Source organism: Salmo salar, chromosome 05 (genome assembly GCF_965601325.2).
Source record: "Salmo salar chromosome 05, fSalSal1, whole genome shotgun sequence".
In the NCBI taxonomy this organism is placed as follows: Eukaryota; Metazoa; Chordata; class Actinopteri; order Salmoniformes; family Salmonidae; genus Salmo; species Salmo salar.
The window spans coordinates 42,990,824-43,011,971 of NC_138295.1; the positions used below are offsets into that span (position 1 = coordinate 42,990,824).

Here is a 21,148-nt window from a genome sequence, read left to right on the forward strand (position 1 = left end):
TTAGACTTACACAAGTAGTATTTTACTGGGTGACTCACTTTTCATTTTCTATTATCTTTACTCAAGTATGACAATTGGGTACTTTCCCCCACCACTGTTTACAGTACAGTAGTGTAGTATGCCATTTCAATGCCCTGTCATAGCAGACATTCTGAGTGCGAGGTTACAGCGTTGTCTGTCTCTGATGTAAACAGTGTGGTAATCCCTGCATTTGTCCCACTAGTGCAGATGTCAGCACACTTTTAGCTGTGAAGGGCCACAAGAGGTTGATTGGCACAGCAGTTATGTGGTGTTTATGAGTTTAAGTCTTGAAACATATACATACAGTAATAGGTAACGGACAGGGGTGAGCCAATTGGATCTCGTAACTAAACACTGTTGTGTGATAGCACAGACCAGACATGCACAGACCCACACACGCACAAACGGTCCACTTACTTCCTACGTCCAGTCTGGCATTGCAGGTGGACATGCCGGCCTCGTTGATGGCAGACAGGGTGTACCAGCCTGCATCAGATTTGACAAGCCTCTCAATGAGCAGGCACTGACTTCCAGTGCCATCCTGGTAAAGGCTGGAAGACACATCAGGCTTGGGTTACTCTCTTATGGAATCAACAGCACCTCTCACTTATAGCTAACAGAGGTTCACCTTAACTAGCAAAACTTAAATCAGCTAATTAACAAACATTTCAGCTAGATTCAAGTCAGCTAACTGTCAGAAATTACAATCTCTACTGTGAGCATTTCTCCTTCTGAGAGGATTCAAACTTGGAATTGAAGGTCCATCAACCTCATCCTGGTGGGGTCAATGCGCAGCATGTCTTTGTCCTTCTTCCAGAAGAGCTTTGGTGGAGGGGAGGCAGCCACCTTACACTCTAACCTCACCGTGTCCCCCTCCAGGGCACGAGAGTTCAGCATCTTCTGGACAAAGGTGGGGGGGCGAAGCATCTCCTGGGCTGAAGAGAACAGGTGGTAAAGCAGTGTTAGAGCATAAATGCTAAGCTAAGAGATGGGAAATGGGAGATTATTTGACAGAATACAGTCATCAAAAACAGCCCTTACCAATAACCTCCAGTTTTATGTAGAAGCGGTTCTCCCCAGCGCGGTTTCTGGCAATACACTCGTAGACACCGGCATGATGCACAGTCACAATCTCAATGATGAAGGAGTGCATGCCCTTCTCACACACCAGCATCTTGTGGTAGTCGTCCGGGCGGATGGCCTTCCCGTCGAGATACCAGGCCACATCTGGGGTAGGCAGACCTCCCACCTGAGGACACAGCCAGGGGTGCATTCGTTCAACATCGAACAGAAGAAAATGGAAACAATTTTTGTTGCAAAATGTTTTGCTACAGTGTGCACTAATAAATATATATGACCCCGGACACAGCCTTGAGCAGCGAGTGACCCAGGGAGTGTGTGGACTGGAGTGTGGACTACTAGGGGGTCATGGGGGGCTTAGTGCAGGGACCCTGAGTGGGGGCTGTGATAGCTCAGAGGAGGAAGTGGATGAGGGGGGAGGAGAGTACAGGGTAGCTTTTTACAACCTGGTTCTTCTGTCCAGATGTGAAATTGGGTTTCATGTTTGGACTCCAGAGGCTTTAATTACATAACACTTAAATAAATTGTTGCATGAGTCCATGTCAAAGTTTAACGAGGTCTTTACAGAAGATACCTCAGCAATAAGTTCCTACCTAGGAAATAGATCGCAGCTATAAAAATGTTGAACGCTAGCTACATATAATGCATTGGATCAACATTCATGACTAAACTGATTACACCGTGTCCAGTGCTGTACCTTGAAGTCGATCCTGCAGAACCTGCCCTCCTCCACTGTAAGGTCCTTGGGGACCTGGATAAAACGTGGGGCATAGCACTTCTCCTGGATGGCCGAGCCCTCGTTGCCATCAGTACCAGAATGGTGTTTTCCCCTAGAGGAAAGAAAGAGAGAGTGAGGAGAAAGGAGTGAGGAGAACGTGAGAGCAGAAGAAGGAGGGGGTAGGAACAGAGGAGCTTTCATAACTGCGCCTTTGATGGCTGACTTTGAATGATTGAGTTTTCATGCAGTCAAGAGAGCTCACTCTTCTCATCTTTTCAGGTTCAAAGAGCAAATTTAACTAATTCATAACAGCATCAAATGCTGCATCTCCATTCATGCTGTCCCATGGTTCAGAAAACCCCATTAACAAACAAGTGGTCAAAAAAGTCCACACATGGATCCTAAGCCATCTCAATTCAAGTAACACAGCATATGTCCTTTACCTTCCAACTGTGTATCATAATGGGAAGACAAAGCAATCCCAGAAAACATCAGTAAGGAAGACCTCGCCGTAGAGACATGTCAGCTCACGGTCTATTATTGTCCCGCTTACAGCATGGCCGGGGGGAACCGGAGCCCGTGGTAGGCAGTGGAAACAGCACACAAACACATGTCTGCGCCAGGAAACTCAACCTGGATCCGACAACCCGCCACCCAGCCCTAAGCCTCAGGTCTCATTCGCACATGCCTTCACCCTCACGTGGAGCACTCCTCTCTTTCTGGTCTCATCTACTGCTTTATTGTGTATATGCAGTATTTACATGCAGTATGAGCAAAACTCTTTTGGTGTTCAACCTTCCCAAGTTCTCCCAGGTCACCCCGCTCCTCCGCACACTCCACTGGCTTCCAGTCGAAGCACATCATCTTGAAGACCCTGGTGCTTTCCTATTGAGCAGCTAGGGGGAACTCCCCCCTTCTTACATTCAGGCCATTCTCAAACCCAATACCCAAGCACTCTTTTCTGACACCTCTGGTCCCTTTGCCCTCCCACCCCTACGGGAGGGAAGCTACCACTCAGCCCAGTCAAAGCGCTTCTCTGTCCTGGCACACCAATGGTGGAATAAGTGTCATCCTAAAGTCAGGACAGTGGAGTCCCTGTCCATCTTCCGAAAAGGTCTGAAACCCTACCTCTTAAATAAGCATTTTAAATAAATCACTGAGATATCTTGAAGGAGTAGTTCAGTATTTTACAACTTGATGTTAGACAGTTCCTCACCCTGAATGTAGTCTACGGGCCAAGAGAAATTAATCAATGGTTCAGTTCTTTAAACATCCACTACAAACTTCAGCTAACCTTAGCCACAACAAGCTAACAATCTATCGAATTGATGGGGGCATGTTAAAATAAAATAAGGTTAGCTGAAGTTTGTAGTGGCGGTTTAAAGAAAACTGAACCATTGATTAGTAGAGGAGAGGGGGTAGATAGTAGTCTATGGGCTGGGAGAAACTGTCAGTGTGAGGAACCATCTAACGTCAAGATGTACAATAGTGAACTGCTCCTTTAAGATAAATGCACTATTGTAAGTCGCTCTGGGTAAGCGTGTCTGCCAAATTACTCAAATGTATAGCATTAAATGTAATACACATGCTTTTGCCGACTGTGGGTGAAATGTACCATATTCCTCCAGTGTTACGTCCCTCTGGTGATTCTGGCTGCAAGAGGACAGAGAGATTTTGGAATAACATTTTAGCCATGGACCTGTGTAAAAGCAGTCACATACTGTATATAGAGAGTGATTCATCACTGCCTCTACACTAGCCAACACTCAAGTTCACCCATAAAGGTGGTCTATGTTCAAGACTACATCCTCTCCTGAAAAGGCATTACTTCAACACAACCTCTTGAATAACCAGACTTGCTAAATATTTCAAAGTACATGACACTATGCCTAGGGCAATAGGGGTGGCCAGATGGGGGATAGTGCTGTGGGCACACGTGTTGTACCGTTGTGTGGGCACACGTGTTGTACTGTTGTGTGTGTGTGTGGTCTCTTTCTGGCATCCTACACTACATATCCCTGGGAGAATGCTGCTATGGCACAGTCTTCACACCTGCTATTTCTAGCTGCATTCTTGGAAGAGGGCTGTGCAGTTCTCCTGTGACTGATGAGGACAGAGCCGGAGCCCAGTCCCATTGTGTGAGGAGGATTGAGGGCTGATCTACAATGACAGGGGACTAGTCACACATGGTACAGGGAACATCCCATCTAAACCCCACATTGTTACTAATACTATGTCTCCAAGCCTGAGAAACTTGTGATCTGTATTAATAGAACATCAAAGACATACAGTAGCATGACAAAAGTATGGATCCTTGAAATAAAAAAATAAAAAAAGTGTATTATACTTCCTAAAAGAACTTCCTGCAAATCAAATGGGTTGTAATGGATGATATAGAAGGTATACGAGTAGATTATACCTGGTCGAGTTGTGAGTCGGAGGAATTCTCAAAGTCAAAGACAGAAGCAGCGTTATCTGGACCCAGCAACCTTCGAGCCATGCGCTCCTCATAGGACAACTTCTGTCAGGGGACAAACAGGAAACCAGCCTATGGTCAGTCAGTGTACTAGTACCATTAAACGAGCCAATGGTGAGCCAGTATACAATATAGTACCAGTAAACCAGCCAATAGCCAGCCAGTGTAGCGGACATGAGTCGGTCATGGTTGCTAGTCGTCACGTAATGAGGTAGCCCCACCTAAGACTTCAAAATCAGTGACAGCCCAAAAGGGAATTTCCTCTTGCGCTAAAAAGGTCAAGACCTTGATTTCTCCCATGCGAGACCTGGGTTCAGATCCCACCGGTTGCACCATATACTGTATAGTACCCGTAAACCAGCCAATGCTGAGCCAGTATACTGCAGTCATATACAACTCTTGTGCCCAAAAGCCTGTATTAGCATTGGCAGCGCACTTGAGCACTTTCACCATTTTGAGGTACTCAACTACGTGGGACTTCCTATGGGTTAAGGAAGGATCAAATAATTCCATCCAGGTCATCAGGAGGGATCAGCCGATGAATTATACATGTGAGAAAACATTCCATAACGGCAGGTGGCAGTAAAATTTCCAACCTTGGTTTTATACCTGTTCAAACACACTCCAGGTGTCCGTATGCACACTGAGGTTTTTTTTACCAACGCAGAAGTAGTAGAAGAAAATGTACTACTTCAAAATGGAGATGGCCTCAATGGCGCTGCCTGTGCTCTCACAGACACCATAATGGGACAAAGACAAAGATGAGTTGTCCATCTAAGTCTATGGTCCTAACTTTCTCATTGAAAGCAATAGTGGATGCGCCACCACTGAACTGCCGCAGGTGCCTACCGGTACATTGAAACAAATTAACTTTACACAGGCTTTAATGAAACACGGCTTGTAACAAAAAATTTGCAGTAAACAGTAGCCTACCAAGAAAGTCATTGGTCACCATCTTCCTTCTCCTGTGCACTGAAACCATCTCCTTCGGTGTCGGAGTTGAATAGCCTCAGAATTGCTTCATCCGATATTGGATCGTTTTCATTGTCGCTCTCGTCACTTTCATCCGGAGGCAAATCACCCGCTGAGCCCTCTTCAACATGCAGCAGTCCAGCCTTTCGAAACCCGTTGATGATAGTGGATTTTTTGACAATGCTCCACGCCGTCAGGACCCACTGGCAGACTTGACCATAAGTTGCTCTTCGCATGCGGCCCGTTTTAGTGAAGGATTTCTCCCCACTTGTCATCCAAGCCTCCCGCTGAACACGGAGCGCCACCTTAAATGCACGATTTACACTGATGTCGAGTGGCTGCAAATACTTTGTTGTACCCCCAGGAATCAGGGTGACAAAATGACTCCCGTAATCAGAATGATGGGAAGTTTGAGAGCGCTCAATTTAATCTAAACAGTAAACAAAAAAGACGTTTGACCTTAACCCGTTCGGTAATTTCATTGGTCAAATGAAAGCTTCATGCGCCAAAAAAACTGAGCACGTCACAGAATGTGTTTTTTGGGAGAAAAAAAATTGAAAGCGGGAAAGATCCATATATTAGCCGCGTCATTGTTTAAGCCGCGACGTTCAAAGCATGGGGAAAAAAAGTTGCGGCTTATAGTCCGGAAATTATGGTAATACAGGAATACTACGAGAGGATGAGAAGTTACGAATCCATATTTCCCCCTTTCATAGTTGCCACATTGTGATATCAAATGGTCTGATGTATGCTGTATGGGTTCAAATCAGGAAGGGAACCACACGTTTTCTTGTACAGCATTCATGTGGTAGTGGAGTAAGCAAGCACGTTGTCGAAAAGACAACACTTAGATTATAACATTGTCTTGACACTGAATCACATCATACAGTTCCCTATCCACATACATACAGTATATCCACACAAAAATCAAACACATCACGGCCCACTGAATCCGGGCTAGTTTGTTATAATGGATACCTGGCTGTTTCTCCTGCGGGCTTCTTTGGTGCGTAGCTTCTTCTCCAGATCTTGGATCAGGGCGTCCTTGGAACCCTGGATCTGCTCATCCGAGTTGTGGGACACTGGCTGAGGGACAGGAGCCTTCTTCAGGATGAGCTTTGGAAGGCTGGAGAGGGTAAGACAGAATATTAATCAACCATTAATGTTAAAATCATAATATACAAAACATTAAGAACACTTGCTTTTTCCATGACAGACTGAGCCTTATTGATGTCACTTGTTAAATCCACTTCAAAATCAGTGTAGATTAAGGGGAGGAGACAGGTTAAGCCTTGAGACATGGACTGGTGAATGGGCAAGACAAAAGATTTAAGTGCCTTTGAACGGGTATGGTAGTTTGTGTCAAGAACTGCAAAGCTGCTGGGTTTTTCACACTCAACAGTTTCCAATCTGTATCAACAATGGTCCACCACCGTAAGGACATCCAGTCAACTTGACAACTATGGGAAGCATTGGAGTCAACATGGGCCAGCATCCCTGTGGAACGCTTCGACACCTTGTTGAGTCAATGCCCCGACGAATTGAGGCTGTTCTGAGGGCAAGGGTGGGGGGTGCAACTCAACATTAGGAAGGTGTTTGTATTGTTTTGTATATTCAGTGTATGGTGAATGGCTATAACATACTAGCTAAGACTTAGGCATTTTATTTACCGTTTCAAAATATAGCAACTCACATGTTTGGGGTCCCTCTGTAGCTAGGAGGCAGAGACACGCATGAGGGAGGAGGAAAGGAGGGCTGTGGCATGGAAACGGTGGTGGGAGTTTGGGAGTGGGGAGACCGACTCATAGGCAGGCTGTGAGTAGGGAGAGCCATGTGCAGGGGGGCATCAAAGCGGGGCTTGGGCAGGGGGCTGGGAGGGTTGGGGGAGTGTGAGGAGTGAGCTGGTGATGGAGGCTGGGGAATGGACATGGGTGCAGGCTTGTACTGTGGGGTGGACTGAGAGGGCAGGACAGAGCAGAGGAAGGCAGCTGAAGAGGACTGGGACTTGGGCTCAGATGGGGCTGGGACACTGACACTGGTATTAGCACTGGGGACCCTCGGGGTGAGTGTGATAGTGGAGCGCATGGGGGCGCGGGAGGGGGACACGGGCTGGGCAGCAGCGGAGGGAGGAGGAGGGTCATGGGGAAACACTGGCGGCTGTGAGAATGCAGGAGTGGAAATAGGGGAGCTCAGATTGGAGGAGGAGGGAGAGGCCTTGCTGCTGTTCCCATTGGACTGAGGCAGAGCCTGGGCTACATCATAGCTGGGGGCCTGGAAGGCCGGCTGGGACTGGATAAACTGGCGTGGCCGTGCATAGTTGAAGGCACTGGGGGCAAAGAGGCTGGGGGTGAAGGTGGGAAGGTCGGCCACACTGCTACTCATGGTGCTGCCTCCAGAGTATCCTGAGCTCTGGAAGCTGGGCTTGCAGGGAGTGAACAGTTTGGGGGTCGTTTTTATTTTTAAGGCCGGCGGGGGTGGGGTGGGCGTGCGGGCTTCAGGTGACCTCTGGCTCTCTGAGCAGTGGATACTCTTTTCACTTGGACTGAACGGTTCCTCCAGGGTTTTACTAGGTGGCTGCAGCTCAGGCTCTAGAGACCTGCAAGGAGAAACACTTTGGTAACTTCATTTGCATTACTCAAGTTAACAGGATAAATGGTGACCATGGAAACAACATTTCTTACTACAGTAAAATTGTTGTACCCACGCACAGCCTTTTAGGTGGATCATGCATGTTAAGTGCCCCTTTTTGCATAGTAAATAATCAGAGTAAATTCACCATGAAAAGTTCAATGTTCTGTATGTTTTGGCTTGCCTTACACACTCAAAGGAAAAATGTATTGAACACAAACACTGTCCACATGACCTACAAGAGAGTGGTGGACACATGTTGCCGTATGTTGCTATTCAAGTTTGAGGGGCTAAATCAGGAGCCTGTAGTGTTGACTGACATTAGCTGGCAGGTGCAGTTCATTTACAGCCAACACCGACACCCTCGTTCAATACTGTGACGAGCATTTCAAATCCCAACCACTGTCAGATTCACGCAGGGTCTAAACCATATTACTACATTTCTTCTCACAATGCTAAAGACAATCCAGAAAGAAATTCATAAATCAGATGACTGTCTGTCTTGTAGAATAAGATCAGTCTCAGCTAAAAGTACTCTCATAATAAGAAATAAGAGGCTAGAGTCAATACAGTATATTTGGGGATTTATACATCTTAGTGAACCAACTACACCACTAACACACTATCACAATGTACCCTTTGCTAGAAATTAGGAGGAAGCATAAGGACCTCATCTTTCATATCAGAAATAAACAATTTTCAAAAAATGTCATGGTAAATTGATATGCCTTTGTAGGGTTAGTGTTCGCACATAGCCATATCTCCAAGTTACAGTACGTGTTTACCAAAGACAGACGGTAGACAGAGGTACCACCTGTGCTAATTAGCTATATAGCATACTCTGAACACCTCTGTGTAAAGGAAGGTTGCCAGAAACATGTCACTGAAAAATACTGTCGGCTGCAACTGTGATAAAGCAGGTTAAAATGCTGTACGGTAAGTGTGTATTTTGCATTTGTGAAATTATTTTGATGTGATATGAAAATAAAGGGCTTTGTGTTTCTAGAACCGTATCACAACTGAGAATCGATATACAGTTGAAGTCAGAAGTTTACATACACCTTAGCCAAATACATTTAAACTCAGTTTTTCACAATTCCTGACATTTAATCCTAGTAAAAATTCCCTGTCTTAGGTCAGTTAGGATCCCCACTTTATTTTAAGAATGTGAAATGTCAGAATAATAGTAGAGAGAATGATTTATTTCAGCTTTTATTTCTTTCATCACATTCCCAGTGGGTCAGAAGTTTACATACACTCAATTAGTATTTGGTAGCATTGCCTTTAAATTGTTTAACTTGGGTCGAACGTTTTGGGTAGCCTTCCACAAGCTTCCCACAATAAGTTGGTTGAATTTTGGCCCATTCTTCCTGACAGAGCTGGTGTAATTGAGTTATGTTTGTAGGCCTCCTTGCTCACACACGCTTTTTCAGTTCTGCCCACAAATCTTCTATAGGATTGAGGTCAGGGCTTTGTGATGGCCACTCCAATACCTTGACTTTGAGGTCCTTAAGCCATTTTGCCACAACATTGGAAGTATGCTTGGGGTCATTGTCCATTTGGAAGACCCATTTGTAACCAAGCTTTAACTTCCTGACTGATGTCTTTAGATGTTGCTTCAATATATCCACAATTTTCCTACCTCATGATGCCATCTTTTTTGTGAAGTGCACCAGTCCCTCCTGCAGCAAAGCAACCCCACAACATGATGCTGCCACCCCCGTGCTTCAAGGTTGGGATGGTGTTCTTCGGCTTGCAAGCATCCCCCTTTTTCCTCCAAACATAACGATGGTCATTATGGCCAAAAAGTTCGATTTTTGTTTCATCAGACATTTCTCCAAAAAGTACCATCTTTGTCCCCATGTGCAGTTGCAAACCGTAGTCTGGCTTTTTTATGGCGGTTTTGGAGCAGTGGTTTCTTCCTTGCCGAGTGGCCGTTCAGGTTATGTCGATATAGGACTCGTTTTACTGTGGATATAGATACTTTTGTACCTGTTTCCTCCAGCATCTTCACAAGGTCCTTTGCTGTTTTTCTGGGATTGATTTGCACTTTTCGCACCAAAGTACGTTCATCTCTAGGAGACAGAACACATCTCCCTCCTGAGCGGTATGACGGCTGCGTGGTCCCATGGCGTTATACTTGCGTACTATTTTTTGTACAGATGAACGTGGTACCTTCAGGCATTTGGAAATTGCTCCCAAGGATGAACCAGACTTGTGGAGGTCTACAATTTCTTTTCTGAGGTATTGGCTGATTTCTTTTGATTTTCCCATGATGTCAAGCAAAGAGGCATTGAGTTTCAAGGTAGGCCTTGAAATGCATCCACAGGTACACCTCCAATTGACTCAAATTATGTCAATTAGCCTATCAGAAGCTTCCAAAGCCATGACATAATTTTCTGGAATTTTCCAAGCTGTTTAAAAGGTACAGTCAACTTAGTGTATGTAAACTTGTGACCCACTGGAATTGTGATAGTGAATTATAAGTGAAATAATCTGCCTGTAAACAATTGTTGGAAAAATTACTTGTCATGCACAAAGTAGATGTCCTAACCGACTTGCCAAAACTAGTTTGTTAACAAGACATGTGTAGTGGTTGAAAAACGAGTTTTAATGACTCCAACCTAAGTGTATGTAAACTTCCGACTTCAACGTATGTTCAGAGCGTTTGGCTGCCAGAGCCAGTCTACCTCCGAAAATAACATACACTATATAGACACACACTAAAGTATGTGGAAACAAATTAGTGGATTTTGCCATTTCAGCCACACCCTTACTGACAGGTGTATAAAATCGAGCACACAGCCATGCAATCGCCATAGACAAACATTGACAGTATAATGGCCTTACTGAATAGTTCAGTGACTTTCAACATGGCACAGTCATAGGACGCCACCTTTCCAACAAGTCAGTTAATACAATTTTTGCCCTGCTGAAGCTGCCCGGGTCAACTCGAAGTGCTGTTATGGTGGGGTGAAAACGTCAAGGAGCAACAGTGGCTCAGCTGCAAAGTGGTATGCCACACAAGCACACAGAACGGGACCGTAGCCCCCTAAATTCCAGTGTAGGCAAATCTTAAGCTACAGCATACAATGACATTCTAGACAATTCTGTGCTTCCAACTTTGTGGCAACCGTTTGGGGAAGGCCCTTTCCTGTTTCAGCATGACAATGCCCCCATGTACAAAGCGAGGTCCATACAGAAATGGTTTGTCGAGATCGGCGTGGAAGAACTTCACTAGTTTGCACAGATCCTTGACCTCAACCCCATCGAATACCTTTGGGATGAATTGGAACGCCGACTGTGAGCCAGGCCTAAAAATGTAAAACAAATTTTAAAAAAATAAAAAAATAAAAAATTTAAAAAAAAATAAAATCGCCCAACCTCACTAATGCTTGTTACTAAATGGAAGCAAGTCCCTGCAGCAATGTTCTTACATCTAGTGGAAAGCCTTCCTAGAAGAGCGGAGGCTGTTAAAGCAGCAAGGGGGCGGGGGGACCAACTCCATATTAATGCCCATGATCTTGGAATGAGATGATATGGGCAACTGCTAGTCGAACATTTGGTAATGCAGTGTATGAGGTCTTTTTAAGGAGTAACGGTAACATTAGACTCCTTAATGAAGAGTATATATCTTGGGCTAGCTTTGGTATACACACATAAATTATAGACAATGATTGGGGTCTCTACAGAACTCTATTACACTTTAGCTTTCTACAGAGATCTCACTTTGACACTACACAGCACAGCCCATCAAAGACACAATTTAACCAACTCACTGAGTGAGTCACTGATAAGTCATGCAGAAATGTGAATACTGTAACATCCAATTAAAAAGGTATTTTGCATTTACCCATTTAGAAAATTACCAGTGCATATTACAAGGTTCTACACATATTTAAATTGAAAAACAAAATCAAGTAGACAAACGTTTATAATCAGTTGCACCTGTGACACATTTTTCACCAATTGAGTGATAGAAAAGAAAAAGAATCCAACAATAATGCATTAAGCTTACCTGGATAAAAGGTACTAGATTAAAGTTCTCAATATTTCAACTTCAATATAGGCTGAACTACAGAGAGTTGAATGTTTCTGATATGAGTCGGAGAGCAAAAGGTCGGTATGCAGAATAACGTGCACGCGACTCTCAGCTGATTTCAGAGCGCGGCTGTGCTGCTACCCCTAATTTACGACACCATAACCTGACCTGCCTTTATTTTAATTGTACGTGTCACAGTCGCCCCTATTCGGTGTGCCTCTCTAGCCTACACACAAGCACTTATAATAGTGCTATTTAATAACATGGTATAAAATGTGTTCCTTGCATTTGTTTCCAATCAAAATTGAAGACAAATAGGCTAAATACGCCCCTCCCTGTTATTACAATCAGATGATAATTAAACACATCTACAAACCAAACAATCAGCAGCGCTGTAATACCTATCTTAATTCAGTACTCTCTTACCGTAATTAATAAACGGACACTGAGAATTAGATCATAAAACCTTTCAAACTATAGCAGCCTACCTGCAACTTCAAAACAAGGAATAGCCCCCTCTAGTGGCAGTTGAATCGAATTGACAGTAGGGAAATATTTTTCTGACCTCTGCATAACTGCGATTTCATAGATTACCTATGAGATAATTTCTACAAAGTTTACTTTTACGTATGGATAGGTATTTTGATACATAAATACTGTCCCGCAGCAGCATACTGGCCCCTCATCTTTCCATTTTAGGGTTTTTGCCTAAAATAGTTGAACTCACTGTTCTTCCAGTGGGGGGTCAATCTCGCAGACTGGGCTCTCGGGCCACTCTGGAGGTGGAATCGCTGCTACGTCTTGTAGCAAAGAGGGGACTTCATCATGTTCCAGCCTGGTAGACTCCAAGGGCTGCTCATCCATGGGTTGCTCATTCTCCATCTGCTCTTCCAGGTCTGGACACAGAGACATCACATTGTCAGAATGTTTTTCAGGATTGTATGTAGATTAGAGCGATGAAGAAAACTGAGTAAAAGCACAAAAGTAGTCTTGTGTGTCTGACCAGTTCTGAAACTAGTCTCTGCTCACCAATGTACACCTCCAGTATGGCGTTGCATGATACTGTTCCGAACTGATTCCCAGCTATACATTTGAACACCCCAGAATCCTCTGGGAAGGCCTCGGTGATGACAAGGGTACACAGCTCCTCTATGGAGGAAGGAGAGGAGGGGACACATGAGAATGGCACACCAATACCAGCACCAATGTATCATGTTAATACCAATGTATCATGTTAATGTTATAATCATGGAAGACACTGGTAAATGTGCCCTTCAACAATAGACAACAGTGGGCCTTTGGTATGCTTTCCCACTCACCTGGCACTGATGCAGAAGTAGCCTCTGAAAAAGAAGGAGAGCGTTTAGAGATCATTTCTATTTAGTGCCTCCCCACTGGGCACAGACATCAATTCAATGTCTATTCCATGTTGGTCCAATGTAATTTCATTGACATGACGTGGAAACAACGTTGATTCAACCATCGTGTACCCATTGGGTCAAATGCAATTTTTGGTCTGTGTGTATTTCCCAACACCGATGGAGCCACCATGCACTCTGCCACTCACTCTTTCGGAGGATGCGGAAGTCAGCAGAGTCCACTATCTGCTCTTCCTCGCGATACCACAGAACCTGCAGTGGTGGCGTCCCACGAATACGGCACTCTAGAACCACCAACTGACCCTTGACCGTGCTGACGTCGTGGAGACACTGGACACAAAGAGAACTGGATCAAAGTGACTAGGTGGCTGCGGAGACTCAAATACCACCACCACCAAGCCCCTCCTCCCTCCTCTCTTAACCTCTCTCCTCACCTCGCCCTCTACACATACAGCTAGACCAACACATACAGCGTGTGCCCAGATGTTTAGGGCACAATAATTAACAATCTGACAAGAATAATTTTGAAATATGTACATATATATGTATTTTTTTGTATTTTGTATTTTTTACATCTGACAGCAATTAAGGCAATGGCCTTTCTCATCATCTGACTGGAAAGCTATGTCATATGCCTATGTAATCATGATGAACTAGAGCAGGTGTCAATCCATGTGTTGAATGACAATGATCATAACTCTGTTCACAGTTCTGATGTAAGTAGGAAGGAACCTTCATAAAATGTATGTAGGGCCAAGTCCAACTCCACCTTTGACTCAACCTATAATTCCAAACCAGACAAATCCATGCTTCAGTTCCCTATTCAGTCAACAGATGGGGGTAAAGATGTATCTTGTATTACCTTGACAAAAGTAGGGGCCACTCCACCACTCCCTGAATGCTGTTGGGAATATGATGGACTCTGTGTCTAGAAAAAAGATATGACAACAACTGGTGGATTTAAAAACACAAATAAACACTGTCATGCATTGTCTGTGGGTACATAACATATTGACAAGGAGCAGTTGGAAGGCATATATTATATACAGGGCTTATATACTTTGTTATGTAACAAAGTGGGATTCAACTTGATTTCATTGTCATTTTTTGTCAATTCCCACACATAATACTCTGGAATGTCAAAGTTGAAGAAAAATGTTAAGATTATACAAGACATTTTTTTATGAAAAATAAAACACTAATATACACTGCTCAAAAAAATAAAGGGAACACTAAAATAACACATCCTAGATCTGAATGAATGAAATAATCTTATTAACCTGTTGGGGATAGGGGGCAGTATTTGCACGGCCGGATAAAAAACGTACCCGATTTAATCTGGTTAATACTCCTGCCCAGTAACTAGAATATGCATATAATTAGTAGATTTGGATAGAAAACACTCTAAAGTTTCTAAAACTGTTTGAATGGTGTCTGTGAGTATAACAGAACTCATATGGCAGTCAAAAACCTGAGACAAATCCTAACAGGAAGTGGAAATCTGAGGTGTGGAATTACTTCAAGCCTTTGCCATTGAAACACACAGGGACTTATTAATCATTTAGCACTTCCTAAGGCTTCCACTAGATGTCAACAGTCTTTACAAAGTGGTTTGAGTCTTCTATGGTAGAAACTGACCCAAAGAGAGGCTTGGGAAGTTGGTCACAGGGGAAGGGCCATTACTACTATGACGCGGGCGCCCATGGGAACCCTTTTGTTCCGAAATGTTTAGTAAGACAATGCAATCGTCCGCCTTGAATATTATTGAAGCTCTGGTTGAAAAAGGTCCTAAAGATGTATGTTATACAACGTTTGACATGTTTGAACGAACGTAAATATATTTTTTTTGCACATTCGTGACGACAAGTCCCGCGCGGTTCAGTACATTATGAGTAGCCTTCGGAACGCGCTAACAAGAAGGAACTATTGGGACATAAATTATTAACTTTTTCGAACAAAACTACATTTGTTGTGGAATCCTGGAAGTGCCGTCTGATGAAGATAATCAACGTAAGGGAATATTTACAATAGTATATTTGATTTTAGATGGTTCCAAGATGGCGCTAACATGTATCGCCTAGCCTATTTTTCTGAGCATACCACGCCGTTTATTGCAAAGTGTGATTTCCCAGTAAAGTTATTTTTAAATCTGGCAATGCGGTTGCATTCACGAGATGTTAATCTATAAGTCTTTGAATGACAATATTACATTTTAACAATGTTTTCGAATAGTAATTTTGTAAATTGTAGCGCTGATCCACCGGAAGCATTTGAGGGAAAATATTTTCTGAACGTCACGCGCCGATGTAAAATGCTGTTTTTATATATAAATATTAACTTTATCGAACAAAAAATGCATGTATTGTGTAACATGATGTCCTAGGAGTGTCATCTGATGAAGATTGTCAAAGGTTAGTGCTGCATTTAGCTGTGTTTTGGGTATTTGTGATGCTTCTAGTTGCTTTGAAAATGGCAGTGTGATTCTTTTTTGGCAGGGTACTCTCCTAACATAATCTAATATTTTGCTTTTGCTGTAACGCCTTTTTGAAATCGGACAACGTGGTTCGATTCAGGAGAGGTGTAACTATAAAATGGTGTAAAATAGTAATATGTTTGAGAAATTGAAGTTATAGCATTTATGAGGTTTTGTATTTCGCGCGACGTGATTCCACTGGCTGTTGACAAAGGTCGCCCAGACAGGTTAAAAACTTTTTTCTTTACATAGTTGAATGTGCTGACAATAAAATCACACAAAAATAATCAATGGAAATCCAATTTATCAACCCATGGAGGTCTGGATTTGGAGTCACACTCGAAATTAAAGTGCAAAACCACACTACAGGCTGATCCAACTTTGATGTAATGTCCTTAAAACAAGTCAAAATGAGGCTCAGTAGTGTGTGTGGCCTCCACGTGCCTGTATGACCTCCCTACAACGCCTGGGCATGCTCCTGATGAGGTGGCGGATGGTCTCCTGAGGGATCTCCTCCCAGACCTGGACTAAAGCATACGCCAACTCCTGGACAGTCTGTGGTGCAACGTGGCGTTGGTGGATGGAGCGAGACATGATGTCCCAGATGTGCTCAATTGGATTCAGGTCTGGGGAACGGGTGGGCCAGTCCATAGCATCAATGCCTTCCTCTTGCAGGAACTGCTGACACACTCCAGCCACATGAGGTCTAGCATTGTCTTGCATTAGGAGGAACCCAGGGCCAACCGCACCAGCATATGGTCTCACAAGGGGTCTGAGGATCTCATCTTGGTACCTAATGGCAGTCAGGCTACCTCTGGCGAGCACATGGAGGGCTCTGCGGCCCCCCAAAGAAATGCCACCCCACACCATGACTGACCCACCGCCAAACCGGTCATGCTGGAGGATGTTGCAGGCAGCAGAACGTTCTCCACGGCGTCTCCAGACTCTGTCCCGTCTGTCACATGTGCTCAGTGTGAGCCTGCTTTCATCTGTGAAGAGCACAGGGCGCCAGTGGCGAATTTGCCAATCTTGGTGTTCTCTGGCAAATGCCAAACGTCCTGCACGGTGTTGGGCTGTAAGCACAACCCCCACCTGTGGACGTCAGGCCCTCATACCACCCTCATGGAGTCTGTTTCTGATCGTTTGAGCAGACACATGCACATTTGTGGCCTGCTGGAGGTCATTTTGCAGGGCTCTGGCAGTGCTCCTCCTGCTCCTCCTTGCACAAAGGCGGAGGTAGCGGTCCTGCTGCTGGGTTGTTTTCCTCCTACGGCCTCCTCCACGTCTCCTGATGTACTGGCCTGTCTCCTGGTAGCGCCTCCATGCTCTGGACACTACGCTGACAGACACAGCAAACCTTCTTGCCACAGCTCGCATTGATGTGCCATCCTGGATGAGCTGCACTACCTGAGCCACTTGTGTGGGTTGTAGACTCAGTCTCATGCTACCACTAGAGTGAAAGCACCGCCAGCATTCAAAAGTGACCAAAACATCAGCCAGGAAGCATAGGAACTGAGAAGTGGTCTGTGGTTACCACCTGCAGAACCACTCCTTTATTGGGGGTGTCTTGCTAATTGCCTATAATTTCCACCTGTTGTCTATTCCATTTGCACAAAGGCATGTGAAATTTATTGTCAATCAGTGTTGCTTCCTAAGTGGACAGTTTGATTTCACAGAAGTGTGATTGACTTGGAGTTACATTGTGTTGTTTAAGTGTTCCCTTTATTTTTTTGAGCAGTATATCTTCATTAGACAGGTAGTCAACCCCCTGAGTCAATACAAGTTAGAATCAACTTTGGCAGAGATTACAGCTGTGAGTCTTTCTGGGTAAATCTCTAAACACTTTGCATACCTGGATTATACAATATTTGCCCATTATTCTTTTAAGTGGTTGTTGATCATTGCTAGACAGCCATTTCCAAGTATTGCCATAGATTTTTAAATATTTGCTCTCTTATGTTTATTTTTACCCTAAAAAGTCCCTTGCCGATGACAAGCATACCCATAACATGATGCAACCACCATCATATTTGAACAAATGAAGAGTGGTACTCACTGATGTGTAGTGTTGGATTTGCCTTTAACAACGATTTGTATACAGGACAAAAAGTTAATTTCTTTGCCACATTTTTTTATGGATTACTTTAGTGCCCTATTGCAAACAGGATTCATGTTTTGAAGTATTTTAATTCTGTACAGGCTTGCACTCTGTCATTTAGGTTAGTATTGTGGAGTACCTACGATAACCCCCCCTTAAAAGATTTAGATGCACTATTGTAAAGTGGTTGTTCCACTGGATATTATAAGGTGAATGCACCAATTTGTAAGTCGCTCTGGATAAGAGCGTCTGCTAAATGACTTAAATGTAAATGTAAATGTTGTTGATCCATCCTCAGTTTTCTCCTATTACAGCCTGTACAGGGTTTAATAACCCTGTAACTGTTTTACAATCACAATTGGCCTCATGGTGAAATCCCTGACTGATTTCCTTCCTCTCCGGCAACCGAGTTAGGAAGGACACCTGCATCTTTGTAGTGACTGGGCTTATTGATACACCATCCAAAGCTTAATTGATTACTTCAAAGGGATATTCAATGTCTGCTTTTTTTATTTTCACTCATCTACCAATAGGTGCCCTTCTTTGCGAGGCATTGGAAAACTACCCTGATCTTTGTGGTTGAATCTGTGCTTGAAATTCACTTCTCGACTGAGGGACCTTACAGATAATTGGATGTGTGTGGTGGTACAGAGATGGGTCAGTCATTCAAAAATCGTGTGTACAAAAAAAACATTCATGTTTTTTTCTTTGTATTATCTTTTACCAGATCTAATGTGTTATATTCTCCTACATTAATTTAACATTTACACAAAGTGTTTCCTTTCAAATGGTATCAAGAATATGCAGGTAGCCTAGTGGTTAGAACATTGGACTTGTAACTGAATGGTTGCAAGATCAAATCCCTGAGCTGAAGGTAAAAAAAATCTGTTGTTCTGCCCCTGAACAAGGCAGTTAACCCACTGTTCCTAGGCTGTCATTGAAAATAAGAATTTGTTCTTAACTGACTTGCCTAGTTAAATAAAGGTACAATAAATAAAAAAATCCTTGCTTCAGGTCCTGAGCTACACACAGTTAGATTTGGGTATGTCATTTTAGGCGAAAATTGAAAAAGGGGCTGATCCTTAATTAATGTGTAAAAAATTATAAAAACTAAATTACACTTTGACTTTATGGGTTATTGTGTGTAGATCCGTGACACAAAATCTCAATTTAATAAATTTTAAATTCAGGGTCTAACACAACAAAATGTGGAAAAAGTCAAGGGGTGTGAATACTTTCACTAATGACATAAAATATATATTTGTTATGAATATGTATATATTGTATGTTGTGAGTGAAGGTGTGGTGGGCGAATCATCAGCACAGCTATGATATGGTGCGTGTGTATGTCTGTGTGTGTGTGTTTGTGCATGTGTGTGTCAGGTAGGTACCCTCTGGGGGCTGATGCAGAGGGGCTGCACCAGGCTGGAGTGTCTCTGCTGCTGGACCAAGGTGGATGAAGAGGAAGAGGAGGAGGAAGAGATTGCTCTTGAGGAGCTGGAGATGGTCAGGGACATGCTACTGGTCTTCTTCTGGATGCTTCACACACACACACACACACACACACACACACACACACACACACACACACACACACACACACACACACACACACACACACACACACACACACACACACACACACACACACACACACACACACACCACACACACACACACACACACACACACAGTTGTCCAGCCCCATGTCATTTTACATTTCTCAATATTTTAGGTTCAATTATGTACTGGTTTTCATTGAAAACTTTTAGTCATTATGTCCTTCCAACTTACTGTGCCATGTTTCAGGCTTTTCCAAGGGGGATTGTCACTGTGTCCAATAGGTGCTGATTTCTATACAGAGGGGAGGGAGAGCATGAGCTGCAGATGTTTATATGTGTTATACACCCACATAATTATTTAATTCTATACACCATAGGTCCTAAAGCTAACACGATTCAACTCTCCATCAGACCAACTGTACGCTTCTGTACACTATGGGATCTTACACATCTTAGGATACTGCACCTTGAGATCCTGCTTCAACATTGTGATGTGACACGCCAAGTTTAATTGTATGTGTGTGTGTGTCCGTCTGTCTGTCTGTCTGTCCGTCCGTCCGTCCGTCCGTCTGTCTGTGTGTGTGTGTTGCCTCAAAAGCTCACGACTGAGTGATCATCACTGTGGGTAAAGGTTACATAACAATCTATCCATCTGAAGTTCATGTTGCTTACCCCAGAAAGGCACTGTTCATCTCCTTTAATCTCCCAGAATCACCCTGCTGATGGATACTGGCATGAGCCTCTGACTATTTATACAGAAAGGGGATCTCATTGACACACAGCGGGAGCTCAGCTTGTAAATCATGTGCTGTAGACTGAACCAGCTCATTCCAGGAAACCCAGAAATCCCTATGGTACTTCAGGTTATTCCTGTGTAGTATGGATACAATCCATACACACACACACACACACACACACACACACACACACACACACACACACACACACACACACACACACACACACACACACACACACACACACACACACACACACACACACACACACACACACACACACACAATTCAACAGCATTAAGGGAAGGTTCAACAACTCATCAGAGTAGCAACATGACACTTCTAAATGCTGTGCATGAAAACAACAACACATATCACTGCTTTAGAGACACACTGCTAAGAGAAAGAGGACAAGCATAACACAAGAAACACAAAATACACTTCTCTTTTTCGTCTTCCACGCCAAGCATAAGACAATGAGACATTTACTGATTGCCACAGAGAAAATGATTAACCCTCCTGTTGTGTTCATTTCATGTTAATTAATTCTGTGTTCTTCGGTCCAAAATGACCGCCTCATTATAGCTGATTATAAATCCATAATAAGACATGTATTATAACATAATGTTGTGTTAGATCTTTTTATTAACTTAAGTTCTTGTGAACATTACAGGTTTTGAACTTCTATTTCCTATTTATGGACTGTAGGCCTCATTGACTTTAGCTCATACAACTCGTTTTTAAGTAAAAAAAAGCATAATGTATGGATTATTTTGACTATAACAAATACTCAGATGAAACATATTGTGCTATTTATCATAGGCTACTTTGTGTCAAAGTTTAACAAGGACACTCTCCTCCTCACCAGTGTCATGATCAAAGATATGATCAAGAGACTCACATACAGTATATCGTTTGGTCATTTTGGTGCCACAGAATGAATTGTGAGCAAGGCCTCAAAA

At 43.4% G+C, this 21,148-nt stretch overlaps 1 protein-coding gene across 2 annotated transcripts in view; it reads right to left on the minus strand.

The window, feature by feature from the left end:
- Positions 1-21,148, minus strand: part of LOC106604954 (palladin) — a 30,911-nt gene that overhangs the window by 2,199 nt on the left and 7,564 nt on the right. Inside the window, exons 2-17 of one of the 2 annotated variants that reach the window (XM_014200119.3) lie at positions 20,122-20,319; positions 19,682-19,741; positions 19,279-19,426; positions 14,179-14,244; positions 13,505-13,646; positions 13,257-13,280; positions 12,967-13,086; positions 12,665-12,833; positions 6,961-7,863; positions 6,246-6,393; positions 4,239-4,340; positions 3,435-3,472; positions 1,799-1,931; positions 1,063-1,270; positions 791-956; positions 439-572 (exon numbers count right to left, since the gene is read on the minus strand). In XM_014200119.3, coding sequence (XP_014055594.3) covers positions 439-572; positions 791-956; positions 1,063-1,270; positions 1,799-1,931; positions 3,435-3,472; positions 4,239-4,340; positions 6,246-6,393; positions 6,961-7,863; positions 12,665-12,833; positions 12,967-13,086; positions 13,257-13,280; positions 13,505-13,646; positions 14,179-14,244; positions 19,279-19,426; positions 19,682-19,689 — 2,509 coding nt within the window. In that variant the 5' untranslated portion in view covers positions 19,690-19,741; positions 20,122-20,319. The remainder of the gene's footprint in view (positions 1-438; positions 573-790; positions 957-1,062; positions 1,271-1,798; positions 1,932-3,434; positions 3,473-4,238; positions 4,341-6,245; positions 6,394-6,960; positions 7,864-12,664; positions 12,834-12,966; positions 13,087-13,256; positions 13,281-13,504; positions 13,647-14,178; positions 14,245-19,278; positions 19,427-19,681; positions 19,742-20,121; positions 20,320-21,148) is intronic. The other variant, XM_014200118.3, reaches the window with a different exon arrangement.